The sequence below is a fragment of the Aplysia californica genome, unplaced genomic scaffold (genome assembly GCF_000002075.1).
Source record: "Aplysia californica isolate F4 #8 unplaced genomic scaffold, AplCal3.0 scaffold00156, whole genome shotgun sequence".
NCBI lineage: Eukaryota > Metazoa > Mollusca > Gastropoda > Aplysiida > Aplysiidae > Aplysia > Aplysia californica.
Window position 1 is genome coordinate 1,066,368 of NW_004797426.1, and position 15,486 is coordinate 1,081,853.

At 43.0% G+C, this 15,486-nt stretch overlaps 1 protein-coding gene across 1 annotated transcript in view; it reads left to right on the forward strand.

Annotated features, from left to right (window-relative positions):
* The window catches only part of LOC101850331 (5'-3' exoribonuclease 1), a gene marked incomplete in the record, with an annotated part of 54,945 nt that extends 43,482 nt beyond the window's left edge, over positions 1-11,463 (forward strand). Inside the window, 10 exon segments of the mRNA XM_013082045.2 lie at positions 91-456; positions 980-1,069; positions 1,517-1,802; positions 2,185-2,278; positions 4,893-5,046; positions 6,301-6,441; positions 8,000-8,123; positions 8,645-8,922; positions 9,416-9,610; positions 10,881-11,463. Of these exon segments, the coding sequence (XP_012937499.1) occupies positions 91-456; positions 980-1,069; positions 1,517-1,802; positions 2,185-2,278; positions 4,893-5,046; positions 6,301-6,441; positions 8,000-8,123; positions 8,645-8,922; positions 9,416-9,610; positions 10,881-11,354 (2,202 nt within the window).
* Positions 11,464-15,486: the final 4,023 nt, after the last annotated feature.

The following is a 15,486-nucleotide window of genomic DNA, read 5'->3' on the forward strand; positions in this document are numbered from 1 at the left end:
CCTAATTGTGTTGCAAATTCTTTTTATAACAGAGGGTGGGAGCTATTTTAAAATATGGGCTAATTCATTTATTTTTTATTCCTCATACAGCAAACGAAGAGTGGGAAGGTTGCAGGGCCGCCACTGGTCGGCAGATCTGACGGGCAACCACCGCAGACACATCCGACGACCTTGAGAGAAGCCGGTGGACCAGCCACCTCCTTGGCCCCACCCCCCTCCTCCTCCTCCTCCTCTTCCTCTGTCTCGTTGTCCTCCTCCTCTGCGTCCTTCTCGACAGCAGCCCAGTCCAACAAACCGCAGACCCAGCCGGCAGACGCGGGCACATTGACCAACTCGGTACAGAATTTGTTTGAGAACGCGTCCAAGGTCAGGGGAAATGCTGCGGCTGCGGACAGCCTCCAGAAGACGTCTACAGTCGACGCTGACCAGTTCCTGGCCATGTTTAACACTTTAGGGGTAAGGAGGCGGGCTAGTTTTTGGGTGGTGTTTTTTTTTTTTCTCCTTTTTAAGAATGTGGTTGAAAGTTTGGTTTTATGCTCCCCGTTTTGCAATAAAATAAAATAAAGTCACAAGGTGGGTGATTGGCGGGTGCTCTGGTCTGGTTTGCTTCTTCTTTCTTATCGAACATCTATCGTCCTTTAATATCTCCCCTTCTTCTTTTTTATGTTTGTTACTCTCTTGTAACACCTCTATAATCTTCTGGCGCTCATATGACCTTATGCAGTTGCGAGTGCCGTAGAACCTCTACTAAAACCAAAAAATTCACAAGTTATACTTAATGCTAGGGATGGGTAGAAAGTTGTTTGTTTTTTTACACTGTGCATATACTTACCTATTACTGAATATTTTCCTTAACCTTTTATAATTGTTCTGTTTTTTTCTTTTGGGAGGGGGGGGGGGGGGAGCTAACTTGGTTTGTTTACTCTGCCATGGAAAAAACGACGGAAAAGTCAAACCTCGTACAAACTTTTTCTTTCAGATGCACAGCAATCAGACAGGAAACAAACCAGAGCCTGGGACTGCAGCGCCGGCGACCGCCGTGGACTCGGGGCCGGCCCCACCGTCAAAGGTGAGGAACTCGGCTGTTGTTGCTTGGGATGTGGCAATTTTGCATAGTTTTTTTTTCATTTCGTAGGCCTATTTGTCCTTTCATTTTCAAGAATTGCCTCATCTGAAAGCCAGCAAGGAGGATAGTTAAAGGGCACTACTCTTTCTACAAACACCCCCCCCCCCCCCAAATCTTTAGTATTTTTTCTCACGTTGTATGTTAATGTTCTGGTGTATATTCATCCAAAATTCCCCTCAATGGATCAATCAAGTTTCTCTTACCGTATCTTATTCCTTATCTTATTGCTCTTTCTTTCCTATCGGGCATCTATCATCCTTTGCTCTCCTTCTTTTTTTGTGTATATTACTCTCTTTTAGCATGTATTTTCTTCGGCACTTACATGACCTTATTGTGTTGCAAGTGCCGTAAAACTCTTACTTATTAAAACTAAAATCTATCTTATTCTAGGCGGATGAGGCTCTGAAGCAGCTGCTGAAAATTGGAGTGGGCCCCTCGCCGTTCGCCACGAGTCCGAGAAACGTGAGTCCTCTCGAACCAGCCCAGATCTCGTCCCTTCCACCCGCACCCCAGTCGGCGCTGTCAGCTCAAGCCCTCGAGTCCGCGGCCAAGTCGCCCGTGGGTGACGGGCCTGTTGCCAACCCCGAGGATCCCTCGGCGACGGAAGCAGGAGGAGCGTCGGGGACGTCTGTTCAGTACGGCCGGCAGGTGTCGCTACAAGCGCTGTTTGAAGAAGGTAGGGACTATTTGTAGAGACTAGAGGGACTGTTTGAAGAAGGTAGGGACTATTTGTGGAGACTAGAGGGAGAAGGTAGGGACTATTTGTAGAGACTAGAGGGACTGTTTGAAGAAGGTAGGGACTATTTGTGGAGACTAGAGGGACCGTTTGAAGAAGGTAGGGACTATTTGTGGAGACTAGAGGGACCGTTTGAAGAAGGTAGGGACTATTTGTGGAGACTAGGGGGACCGTTTGAAGAAGGTAGGGACTATTTGTGGAGACTTGAGGGACTTGGTTTTGGGGGGTTTTGTTGATGTTGATGGTGATTACTTTTCCTGCAGCTGGTTTTTATTGGTTTTGTTTTGTTTTTTTCTTTCCTCTCTTTGTGTCCCCAAATTAGCGGACAGGCAGCAGAAGGCCCAGGTGAGAGGCCCGCTTCTTCCGCAGCCGGACGCCATCCTCAGAGGGAGGAACGTCAGGCCAGGGGACCCTAGGTGAGGTTCATGTCTGGCATTTCTACCTGCGCACGGGACTTTTGGCATGTAGATAAACATATGTGTGTCACGACACGGTGGAATCTGGCGCTCGGCAATTTTAGGGCATATGGAGTTTTTGGTATCGTCTGAAGGCTGATTTTTTTGCCTTGCTTTCAATGAAATAAATATCCATCTATCTTGAATAGAACTCAAGGTATTTGTGCATGAAGGAAGTGAGGTCGCATGGTTTCAGTGGTAAAATTAACAAGAAAATGGCCGCCAAACTTTTGGTAACTCCAATAGCTAAAGAGCTAATGTGTTTTTATATGGACTTAAAAGAAGTTGAGAAAAAAAAATTAGACCTGCATGTTTGCCGACAATCGTCTGAAATCCGACAATCGCGACCCGACCCGCGAACTGGCCGATGCTATCGCTAGGCCCGCCTGTATCAGTCAATGTGCGTAGTGCGAGGCCTGGCCGACTGCCAGCGACCCCTTTTTCTCCCGTCGGCTTCGTCGGCACTTTCGTTTTTGTGCCGACCGCCGACGCGCGCACCGCCGACTGCCGACGTCGGCGTTTCCGACATAATTGTCGGAACCTGAGTAGAAATGCGAATACGAAAAAGGACGACAACCTAAATTATCTACTTTCAGTTTCGTGCTCGAGCGGCCATTTTGAATTTCGTTTGTTAACTAATTCAATTGTTCAGATCGTGTGGATTCATTCATCAAGTCCGACTCTCTTGTTCTAATAGAATCTAGATCTAGATCTAGATTTATATAGATCATTATAGACCTCAATGGAGGATTCATATTCCAATTCTATTGTGTCAAACCCTATCATAGGTTGTGCTGTAATATTAATGTTGGTAAAAATAAGCAATTCATCAGGTGCGTGAATTATTTATTTATTTAGATCTCTAGATCTAGAATCTAGATCTAGATCTAGATTCTAGACTCAGCTGAGTCCCTCTGTTCGGAATCGGATGCGGATTTCGAGTTCAAGGCCTATTCCTATTCACTTGTTCTACAAGATCTAGATTTAGATCTACAGTCTAGATCTAGATCTAGATTTATTTAGATTACTAGATCTATATGGAGGATTCATATATTCCAATTCTATTGTGTTATTGTATCAAACCCTATAGCAATGTAGATGTAAGCCATATAGATCTAGAATCTAGATCTAGATCTATAAGCTCATTGTTTGTTTTGGAGTGTGGTTTTTTAATTTAATTTTTTTTTTCATATTTAGGACTTGTTTTGGCCTTTTTACATGAGGCCTGTAGCAGGTTCTTTTTGGGGGTAGGGTTAGGGTTAGGTCTCTTCTTTATTGTGTTTGTTGGGGTGGTCGCTCGTTACTCGGATTTCCTTCCTTATGACACCCACAAAGGCTTTTTTTTTGGGGGGGGGGGGGGTGCGCAAAATTTTCAGACAATCTGGTTGAGGCTCACATGCAGGTCTAAAAAATTTATTCTATAAAATTTCCAAACTGGCAGAAAAATGCCTCTTTCTCCTATTTCTGTATTTTGACGAGCGCCTGATTTCACCGCGCTGCTTCACATATATATATATAGGTGTGTACAAACACAGTCATGATCACGTAAGATACTGTCATGCAAACAGGCATGCGCACACATACACACACACATACACTCTAGCAAGCACACACATACATAACATTTATTGGGCATTTATACCTGCTTATACGGTTTCTAATTTGCAAAGAACGCATATACATACCTACGTATGGCTTAAGGTGTCAGTTACTTGACTAGACATAAACAGTGTGTAGCTGAGCCCCTGATCAAAACCAAAACTATATTTGTAATTGTTTTGGTTTTTTGGTTCTTTTTTTTTTTTTTTTTTTATATACTGTTTCTGACAAAAACAGTGTCTAGCTAATCCACTAATCAAAACCGAAACTGTAGAAGCATGGTGACAAATGACAAAATGAGCAATTTTTCCGATTCAAGCCTTAATTAAGGAAATGAATACTTCACGCTTAGAGGTGAAGGTTTCACAATTTATAAGTATGAAACAATAAAAGACAGGTTATAGAAGTTAAAGAATATGGCATCAGTAGAAAATGTACAAGTTTGACCATAGTTTTGATTATTGTCCAGTACCTCCATTATGTGCTGATTGCGAGAAGTAACTCATTTTGTCAGCACGCCTCACTCGCATATTTGCAATTGATCAGCTCATCTATGGGAGTCTACCACTTTATCAAAATTTTAATCAGCACTTAAAATGCTTTTGTTTCAGTCCAGCTTCAATCTGTAATTTCCGACATTCCCAATACAAATATTATTATGTTCTCTCAGTATCTATTATGTTCTCTCAGTATCGTTTATTCATGCTGTTCTGTTCTGTAAGAATTTATGACTGTGTGAATTCATCAATGTGTGCGAGGGTGTCTGGGTAAGCTTTGTGGGATTGTCTTTACTCAAGGATGTACTGGAGAGAGAGAGAGAGAGAGCCGGGGGGGGGGGGGGGGGGGGGGGCCTGTGCGCTGCATATGTTCTTTCTGTTATTGTACAGAGTTTTGAGCACTTCTTTTGGAAATGCGCTCTATAAATGCAATTTATTATTACCATCTCCTCCTCTCCCCCCCCCCGTTGTGCTACCAGACATTTCAAGCCAGGTGAAGATCACCTGTCGGGCCCGCCGCCATTACAGGCCAGCCACCAGCCACCCAGAGACCCGCTCACAGAGCTGGCCAACTTCTGCCGCGCCAACTTCAACCAGCCACCCAACTACGACTATCGGCTGCAGCCCAAACAGGTCTGTCTGAGCAGGCGCGGAGAACAGATAGTGGCAAAATTGTTTTTTAACCGTATCCGTACACCCTGGGGTCATTTTTGAATTCTTCACATTTTAGAAAACTTCTAGTACGAAGATCTCTTTGAAAATTTAAATATTTCTCGAAAAATTATTTTGACAGACTGCTATACAAAGCGTACGGATCGGATTAACGAGTAAATTTCCTCCTTGGAAAGTGGTGGCACAGAGTTCCCAACATTGTATGGATACGATAGTAAAACACGACGTACGGATAGGGTTAAATAGGAAAAGACCTTTTTTCCATGTGTTATTTTTGGGGGGAAATGCCAAAACGATGATCATTGATAATCAGTCCATAAGAAATCCTTTTAGGTAAAAGGTGTATTGCTATGATCTCTTATAATGCTGTGGAGGGGTTGTCAGGACAGGGATACACAATGTACTCACTGGGGTTGTCAGGACAGGGATACACAATGTACTCACTGGGGTTGTCAGGACAGGGATACACAATGTACTCACTGGGGTTGTCAGGACAGGGATACACAATGTACTCACTGGGGTTGTCAGGACAGGGATACACAATGTACTCACTGGGGTTGTCAGGACAGGGATACACAATGTACTCACTGGGGTTCAGACTGCAATGTGCAATAAGTGTGATGGATTTAAAAAAAAAAATTTTAAAGATTCTTCTGTTATTATTATTTAATTGGAAGGGAATACAGGCATGAACGCTGTAGAGGTGTTGGTGCTTACGTTTCTCATATTTCAACTGTTACTTTTCTTTTGAGAAGCACCCCTTAAAAAACTTGCTTGACTTTTTTTTATTTTGGAAAATGCTTGATTTAAAAAAAATTATTTTAGTTCTGTTCTGTTCAGATTGTTGATAGAGAATAACCAAATTGTTTGTATGTGGATTTAATTCTTTCACTGCCTCACCCATGGTCGTTCAAACTTTTTTTTCAAGATTATAAAGCAGTTCTAGCCGTGAAAGGGATAAGGACCAATCACTGTGTTACATTTAAAAATGAACTGACTTGTATCTCCTGGCGGCAGGGTTTACTTATATTGTACATACATTGAAGTTACTTAAGTTTTCATCCACCCTTTCGTTTGCTGTACCTTACCGCCTCCACAATCCTACCTAAGAGCAAGCACGTATTATTTTAGATAAGGCAGCGAAGGGGTTAATGTTCTTACTATGCTTTAAAAAAATTTCTTTTTTCCTGACTGCGGTCTGATTCCGTTTAAAAGGATTTTGTTTCTTCGGACCCTGATCAGATGACTTTCATCGCCAACGCCATCTTGCCCAACGGCCGCCGCTTCGAGGGTTCCCAGTGCAAGAGCAGAGAGGAGGCAGCAAGGAGTGCTGCGGGGATGGCCCTGCTTTGTCTTGTAAGTTCCATAGTTGGGGAGGGGGGGGGGAGGGAGGGGAATCATCATCATCCAGTGCCAGATCTGCGACAGACATCAGCGATCATTGTTCTCCATTCATTCCTTTGCTCGGATGCTCTCAAAAAAACTTTGTTTCCCTGATCTTTCCCTGTTATCCATTTGTTTAGGTTCCCCAAGTATGTTGCTCTGGGCCTACCCCTGCCTCGTTTGCCCTCAATTTTGACACTGAGAGCTAGATGTTCAAGAAGGGGGGGAGTAAGAAATAATAATAGATAGATAGATAGCATTTGTATGGCGCAAATTCCCGCTCAACAACAAGCTCTACGCGCTTCACAATCTATACTATTACCCCAGCAGACCTGAGAGCATTCTGAAACAATCTCAACTTTCAGGGAAGCATACAGTGCAAGCTGCCATTTATAGGCGCTAAAACACTAACATACTGACAAGATCTTTCACTGTCTATGGCTGGGTACCCTTTCCCCCCTAGGTAAAGTGGGGAAAATTTGTGTAAAGTGCCTTTCCCAAGGACACAACGTCGGGCCCGCGGCTCGAACCCCCGAACCCGCAACGAAATAGTGGAAAGGAAACAACCAGGAAAGGAAACAATTGATTCTGTATGAGTACTAGACAGTTTTTATGTATGCATAATCGATAACAACAACACTGGATTGATTCATGTATGCAATGACAGTTTATGACATGAATAAGACATTTCCGTATTTTCTCCGTTTTTACTTTTCGTAATCTGTTAAAAACTCAAATTTCAAGGGGGGCCCTCATCCTTAAGACGGGAATGAAAGCGCTGTTTAAAAAGTGTCTAAGGGTGATGCTCTGGCTATAAAATGAATATTTGAATGATGTTTTGTTGTTCTGCATCTGTTTCATTTCTTGTACCACCTATAAAATGTGCCTTCACATTTCACTAGCACTCTGCTCTATGTATTTATCCTTGTCAAGTGGGTGGTTGACGGGTGCTCTGGTGTGGTTTGCTTCTTCTTTCCTATCAAACATCTGTCGTCCTTTTCTCCCCTTCTTCTTTTTTATGTTTGTTACTCTCTTGTCAACACCTCTAATCTTCTGGTGCTCATATAACCTTGTGCTGTTGCGAGCGCCGTAAAATCTCTATGAAAACTTTAATAACCTAAAATAGTTTAGCTGATGACGTCACTCTACTACATTGTCACGGTCATAACAATAGCGTATTATCTAGATATATATAGATATCATATCGTGTTATCTTGCTTGGAGAAAAGACAGAAAAACCAGGGCTTTCCTAAGACGACCTAATGACTTTAAAAACGAAACTGAAAAAAACGTCTCATTATTTGGAATTTTTTTTTTTGCAAACGAAACAAGACCCTGCCTTTTTGAGGATATGAAAATAGAAACAATCATTAGAAAACTGGGGGGAAAATAATAATTTTTAAAAAATAAATGACATAAGCAATTGTGTTACGACTGTGATGATCCATATACTGGTAGTGTCTAAAGCACTCGCGTCCTAGCCTCGCCGCAGTCGTTTGCCGTCTTGTACGTGATGTACCTCATGTTGCAGAAGAGCAAGCAGAACACCGCCGGAGGGCCGCCCTTGATGCACCCAGGCTTCGTCGCCCCGCACAACGCCAACATGAATCGGTTCTACTCTCCCAATTCTGCGTTCAGCCCTATAGGAATGCCAGGTGCAGTAACTACCTCTTTTTTATTCAATTGTCCCATACCCCATTTACCCATACTATGCTTTACGTATACACATGTCCATTCATTTTTATGACGTGATATTTTTTATTAAAGTAATGTGCATTGAGCATTTTTTAGAAAATAGAAATGCACAGCCTAAATGCTATGTATTATTATTATTACCATTTGAATAAAAGCAACCTGGTGCGTGGTTGGCGGGTGCTCTTGCGCGGTTTGCTTTTTCTTTCCCATCAAACATCTAATGTCTTTATCTCCCCTATTTCTTTTTTGTGTTTGTTACTCTCTGGTAACACCTCTAATCTTCGGCACTCATATGACCTTATTGTGTTGCAAGTGCCGTTGAACACTTACTTAAAAAAAAAAAAAGAAAGTATTGTGCATTAAGCATTTTTTTGAAAATGGAAAAGCACAGTCTTAAATGTTATTCATTATTTTTACCATTTGAATAAAAGCAACGTGAACGCTCATTGTTCTTGTGTTTCTATTCCCGTGACCCGTTCAGGCGCCACCCCAGGCTTGCTGGCCCGACACCCCCCTCCCCCCTCCACCTCCCTCCTGCTGACGCCACAGCACTTCCTGAATCAACCCCCGCCGTCCATCCCCCCACTGCACCAGCAGATGTACCACCAACAGCAACAACAACAGCAGCAGCAGCAGCAGCAACAACACCAGCAGCAGTCACAGTTCCATCAACAACAACAACAACAACAACACCTTCACCATCAACAGCAGCAACAGCAGCAGCAGCAGCACATGAATCAGCAGAATTTTAACAAAGATGTGAGTGCGACGGCTTTTGTGTGTATGTTGTAACAGACCGAAGGGCTAGAACCCAAATGGCCGCTGGATCGGAAAAGTAAAGTAAAAGTAAAGTAAAGTGTATGTTGTATGATATGGGGTTAGCGGGTTGCTTATAAGGACAAGCAAGCCTTCCCAGATTTAGGGGGTTTCCAGAAATCTTGACCTAGACCAAAAGTGGGCATTGTGTATCTTAAATAAGATTGTCTGTACATCTTCAATAAGACTTTCTGTATATGTTCAATAAGATTGTCTGAATATCTTCACAAAAATTTTCTGTATATTTTCAATAAGATTGTCTGAATATCTTCACAAAAATTTTCTGTACATTTTCAATAAGATTGTCTGAATATCTTCACAAAAATTTTCTGTACATTTTCAATAAGATTGTCTGAATATCTTCAATAAAATTTTCTGTACATTTACTATCGGGTAGATATATCAGTAGCTGACTCGCCTCTCTGTGTCTTCCAAGCAGTGGCAAAGAGGCTCACAGGCTGTGTCACCAAGGTCGTTTCAGTCAGCAGCTGGCCCGGCTTCTACGTCTTCGATGATGTCATCCTCCACATCCCCTCGACCGACGATGGGCGCCGCGACCTTGACACAGACCAGTTCTGCCACAACATCACAGACGACGTCGTCTGTTAGCCAACAGTTTATTCCACTACAGGTAAAGAGCTAGACGCGCTCGTGTGACTTTATGCAGTTGCGAGCGCTGTAAAGTGCTTACCAGTGGGTGGTTGGCGGGTGCTCTGGTGTGGTTTACTCCTTCTTTCCTATCAAACATCTATCGTCCTTATCTCCCCTTCTTCTTTTTTATGTTTGTTACTCTCTTGTAACACCTCTATTCTTCCTGCGCTCATATGACCTTATGCAGTTGCGAGCGCCGTAAAGCCTCTGCTAAAACTACAACTAAGATCTGGCACTTGATGAAAGAGTTGCTGTGTCTTTATGGTTGCGACGCGACGGTATGTCTCCCCCCATAGGACTGACGTAGAAAGAGTGGAACGTATCGGCAGGTCGAAGCAGTTACTGAGTAATAATGTGTCTTCTTAGGTTTGGATTGGGTGTGTTTAGGGGGGGGGGGGGGTGGCAGATGGGGACTATTGTATAACATTATCATTACAAAAGGCCAGATTTGAAGCAGACTTCAGCAGTCATGGCTCCCCTGTTCATTTCTTTGCTTGGATACTCTCAGAAAGCTATATGCGAGGCGTGCCGACAAAATGAGTTACTCCTCGCAATCAGAGAATGGAGATATCTGCCAAAAATCGACTTATGGGTCATATTTTTGGATTCTAAACCAATGCCATTCTTTTCAAGTTTTACACGTCTTTTATCATTTCATACTAATGAATTGTAAAAACTCAACCTATAAATTTGACGCATCTATTTCCATCGGGCTAAAATCCGAGAAGTAACTCATTTTGTCAGCACTGCCTTCATCATCATCATCCGGTGCCTTGCCGACTGGCGTGGGCGATCATGGACCTCCACTTCCCCCTCCACTGCCTCACATATTCTAATAACTGTCTGGTCTTTCCCACTCGTGCGTCTGTTCAGCTTCTTTAAGTTGGTTGCCTTTAGTGCTGCCTTCTTTCGTCTTCCATTTTTCCAGTTAAAGCAAAATATCTTTTTTCAACCCAAAACACTTGACTTTCATGTGTCTTCAGCATTATCAATAAAAACATCAATGGTTTCAGCTTCTTCTTGTTAGGTTTTAGCAGTAAGAAGGTGGATGGTTGGCGGGTGCTCTGGTGTGGTTTGCTCCTTCTTTCCTATCAAACTTCTATCGTCCTTATCTCCCCTTCTTCTTTTTTATGTTTGTTACTCTCTTGTAACACCTCTAATTTTCTGGCGTTCATATGACCTTATGCAGTTGCGAGCGCCGGAAAACCTCTACTAAAACTAAAAGCACATTTATTTTTGTCTGTTCTCAGGTTACAAGGAAGCAGAAGACACCCCAGAAGAAGAAAGAGGGAGAGGAGGCGGGGCAGAAGACAGGGTCAGAGGGTACTGTGGGGTCTGTGAGCTCGGGCTCGGGCGCTACTGCTGAGAAAGTGATCACACCACAAAGAGAACAGGCTGCCGTGTCCGAGTCGGGCGGCGCTGCCCCGAGTGGGACTGTGAAAAACTGTCTAAACTCTGCCGCTGCGGTGGTAAACGCTGCTTCGCCTTCGAGCCAGGAACGTCAAACAGTTGTTGCTCAGCCCACACAGCCACCACCGCCGCCAGTCGTGGCCTCCTCTGTCTCGTCGCAAGCGGCGTCGACGCACGTCGCGTCACCGTCACCGCAAGGAGTCGCGGCGATCAAAGAGGACAAATCGGCAGATGTACAGCCCCCTAAACCGACCGCGGCCGCCGCGAAGAAGAAGAAGTCACGGCTAGCTGCCAACTTTATCAAACCGAAGTAGAATTGATGGAATGTGGACGCTCTCTGGCCTAGGAATGGAGAATCTCTGGTGGCCGACTTTCCTTTCCCTATACAGCTTCACTGATGTTGGCAAGACGAGGTTTGCGGGGGTTTGGTCCATGTATGTAAGTCTCAAAGCACATGGAATTTCAAAGCGTTTTCAAGGGAATAGTGCCACTTAGTTATACAGTCATTATGGAGATAAATTGGCTGAATTCAGTGGGGATGAAAGCAGGGGACGGAACATGATTAGACGGAAGGAAAGAGGTGAAAGGAGAGAATTTTAGAGGAGAAGATTTTCTGTCACAGTCAGGTTCGAATACGGGAATTATTGAATGAAAGACGAACACCGTACCTCTAGACCTCGAGATATATACAGATATTCAGTGTTGGCATTTTTCACCAAAGTTCTCCCATTTTTGCAAGGATACCTGTCTGCTAATTATACGCCAATTCCTTTGTGATATGGTATGCCTTTGTTTTGGGAATCTTACGTCGGCTCCAATTTTCTTTGGCCCTAGTTAAACAGTAGCCAAAATGTATCCCTCCATCGTGGCAATGTCTGGGAGCTCATTGTCCTCCTTCTCCTGTCTAGTAAATCGTGGCAATGTCTGGGAGCTCATTGTCCTCCTTCTCCTGTCTAGTAAATCGTGGCAATGTCTGGGAGCACATTATCCTCCTTCTCCTGTCTAGTAAATCGTGGCAATGTCTGGGAGCTCATTGTCCTCCTTCTCCTGTCTAGTAAATCGTGGCAATGTCTGGGAGCTCATTGTCCTCCTTCTCCTGTCTAGTAAATCGTGGCAATGTCTGGGAGCACATTGTCCTCCTTCTCCTGTCTAGTAAATCGTGGCAATGTCTGGGAGCACATTATCCTCCTTCTCCTGTCTAGTAAATCGTGGCAATGTCTGGGAGCACATTATCCTCCTTCTCCTGTCTAGTAAATCGTGGCAATGTCTGGGAGCACATTATCCTCCTTCTCCTGTCTAGTAAATCGTGGCAATGTCTGGGAGCACATTATCCTCCTTCTCCTGTCTAGTAAATCGTGGCAATGTCTGGGAGCACATTATCCTCCTTCTCCTGTCTAGTAAATCGTGGCAATGTCTGGGAGCACATTATCCTCCTTCTCCTGTCTAGTAAATCGTGGCAATGTCTGGGAGCACATTATCCTCCTTCTCCTGTCTAGTAAATCGTGGCAATGTCTGGGAGCACATTATCCTCCTTCTCCTGTCTAGTAAATCGTGGCAATGTCTGGGAGCACATTATCCTCCTCCTCCTGTCTAGTAAATCGTGGCAATGTCTGGGAGCACATTATCCTCCTTCTCCTGTCTAGTAAATCGTGGCAATGTCTGGGAGCACATTATCCTCCTTCTCCTGTCTAGTAAATCGTGGCAATGTCTGGGAGCACATTATCCTCCTTCTCCTGTCTAGTAAATCGTGGCAATGTCTGGGAGCACATTATCCTCCTTCTCCTGTCTAGTAAATCGTGGCAATGTCTGGGAGCACATTATCCTCCTTCTCCTGTCTAGTAAATCGTGGCAATGTCTGGGAGCACATTATCCTCCTTCTCCTGTCTAGTAAATCGGGACTTTCTCGATTCAGTTTTTTTTGTCGTCCTATATGGATACTTCTCCCAGCAGAACATGGCCATTATCCTGGCGGTAACTTGCTGGGATTTCAGCTCAATGGCGTCAGCCTTTGCGAGTCGTTCCCCGTGTCCCTGTATGGGGTGTGGCTGCCGGCATGTAGGGGTTTCATGACCTGATCAGGGAGGACTGGGTTGGTTGATGTGATCACCTTTGAAATAATTGCTTTGCTCCAATGTTTGTGTATTTGGATGGTGTATGTATTTGCTTTGCTTTGGGGTTGTTGTTTTTTTATTTTAGTTTGTTTTTTAGGGGGAGGGGGGTGGTGTAGAGAAATTCCCAATACATTTGAAATATATGGTGTAAAATATTCTCCCACACATCATGTGTCCTCAAATTGAAAGGCATTGGATTTGTTTGCAATGAGAAAGTGTAGAGCTATGCTGGAGAGAAGAGATTTGGATTATATGAGCTTGGCTGGATATTTTGAAAATGTTGCGTTAAGCTGTGTATGTGTGTGTGTGTCTTGAGTTTTGTTTCAGCTCAGTTTTAATTTGTACCATACTCGTTTACTTTTGATAAGGAGTGTTTTTTTAACAGAGGCTTTTGAGAGGTTTTAGTGTACATGCGAATATATTGTTTTATTTTTTTTAAATTGCAGGGTATATTAGGTGATAAGCGATTTGAATGTGTAAAAAAAAAACAGGTTGTGTTTTAAGGGCATACTCGTGTTTTGTCAGCATTTTTGTGAATCAGTTAAAGATGCCTGAAGAACAATTTTGATTGTAAAGAATTTCATCTCGGTTCCGTTTGCCTCTGCCTTGTTGTAGACCGCAGTGACACAATCATTTAACTTGATTCTCCGATAAAACATTTTTTAAAGTGTCGGTGTTAAATAAAAGACGTCCGTTTGATGGAGTCAGGTGCTAGTTCAGACTTTCATAGTTGTAAATGCCATCGTCATGTCATCTCTGCAATGTGTTTTAGTTAAACGCTCCTTATTCTCAGTGTTTTTTCGCTCTTTAGTTTTTATTTTGTCCTATTTTGAAATTCTATGAACTCATTTGTATGGCCTCACTCATTTGTATGGTCTCTTGTTGAATTCCCACAAAGAGCACGTCTCACTTTTTACCCAATGTTGACAGCGACGTCTTGGTACTGAGCTTGGTCCCTCACTCGTGCTGCGACTTCCTTCCCTTTCTCCCTGGTTTTAGCCAATCTTTTGTCAGAATGCTTCATCGCTACGGGTGTGGCGTACGTGTATTTGTACATTTTTTAATGTGGTTTCGTATGTTTCGATTTTGACTGAGTGAAGCGACATCCAAGTGCTTGATGGATGTTTAGTTCGTTTATCTGAGGAGAGGGGAGGAGCTTGTGTAAACTTGTGTAAACTGTTGTATGTTCAGTTTGTGCAAGTGGTGATGAAGTCTGTAATAATGCTGGTGTTTCTTTGTACTTTGTGTGAATATATTTGAAGACTACAGGGGCAAACGACTGCAGTCACTAACTGAAAATCATGAGTGTACCAATTTTGAACCCTTGTTGACTCATAACTGTATTTCTGTTCAACTGTTGGTTGATTATTGTTGTTAGATTTTCCATTCAACAACACTTAACAATAACCCACCAGTCAAACAAATATGAAGTTATGAGTCCTCAAGCTTTTAAAATTGGTACCCTCACAATTTCCAGTTTGTGACTACCGTCATTTTTTCCCCTGTGCTCTTCAAATGTGAGTGCAGCTGGCCAGTAAGTCAAGTGTGTGTTGTCGAGAGGTTTAGGTTCAATGGATGGTGGCAAGTTTGTCACCCAAAGCGGATGTTTTTCATTTCATTTTATTTGGAAAAATCAGTAAGTGAGGTTTAGGCTGAATGGATGGTTAAGTTGTCATACAAAGCGGGTGTAAACGTTTTGAAATGATGACAGTTTTACTGACGAAACGGCGATGCCATTATTTATACATGACATTATGTGTGTGCATTGTCTGAACGAAATTTCCGTACGAGCGAAGTGGAGAGTTGAATGCCGTTTTTCGGAAGATCTTATTGGTTTGAAATGGCAGGGCTTTTAAAAATATATATATAGTTTTTAAAATATGTTTCTGTTATTGTGTGTACTGTGGTATACAAGCTCTTACTTCTTGTACATACAGGTGTGTGTCTATGGTACATGGGAAGATGTGATTTACAGGGTGTCATTTGGTCGCCTATTGCCTGTTTTTTCAACCCTTTAACCCTTTGACAGCATTTTTGCATTCACTGATACGTCCAGATGTGGAAATTTGTGCCATTCCATGGCATATCAGGTGTGTCATTATGGCATTGAAGGGGTTAATGTGAACAATATTTGTTAATTCTCTACATTTGCATCTGAGTGTAGTTGCCTTTGAGTGAGGTGAGATGGCTCAATTTTTCCTTGTTGACCATCTTTCATTGCACTAATCATTCACTAATGCGGTACCAAGTCACACAAAAAAACACACTCATTTTTTTCTGTCCCTCATCTTTTCATCTGGCTCTGATATTTTCATCGAGAGCTTGATGGTTTGGG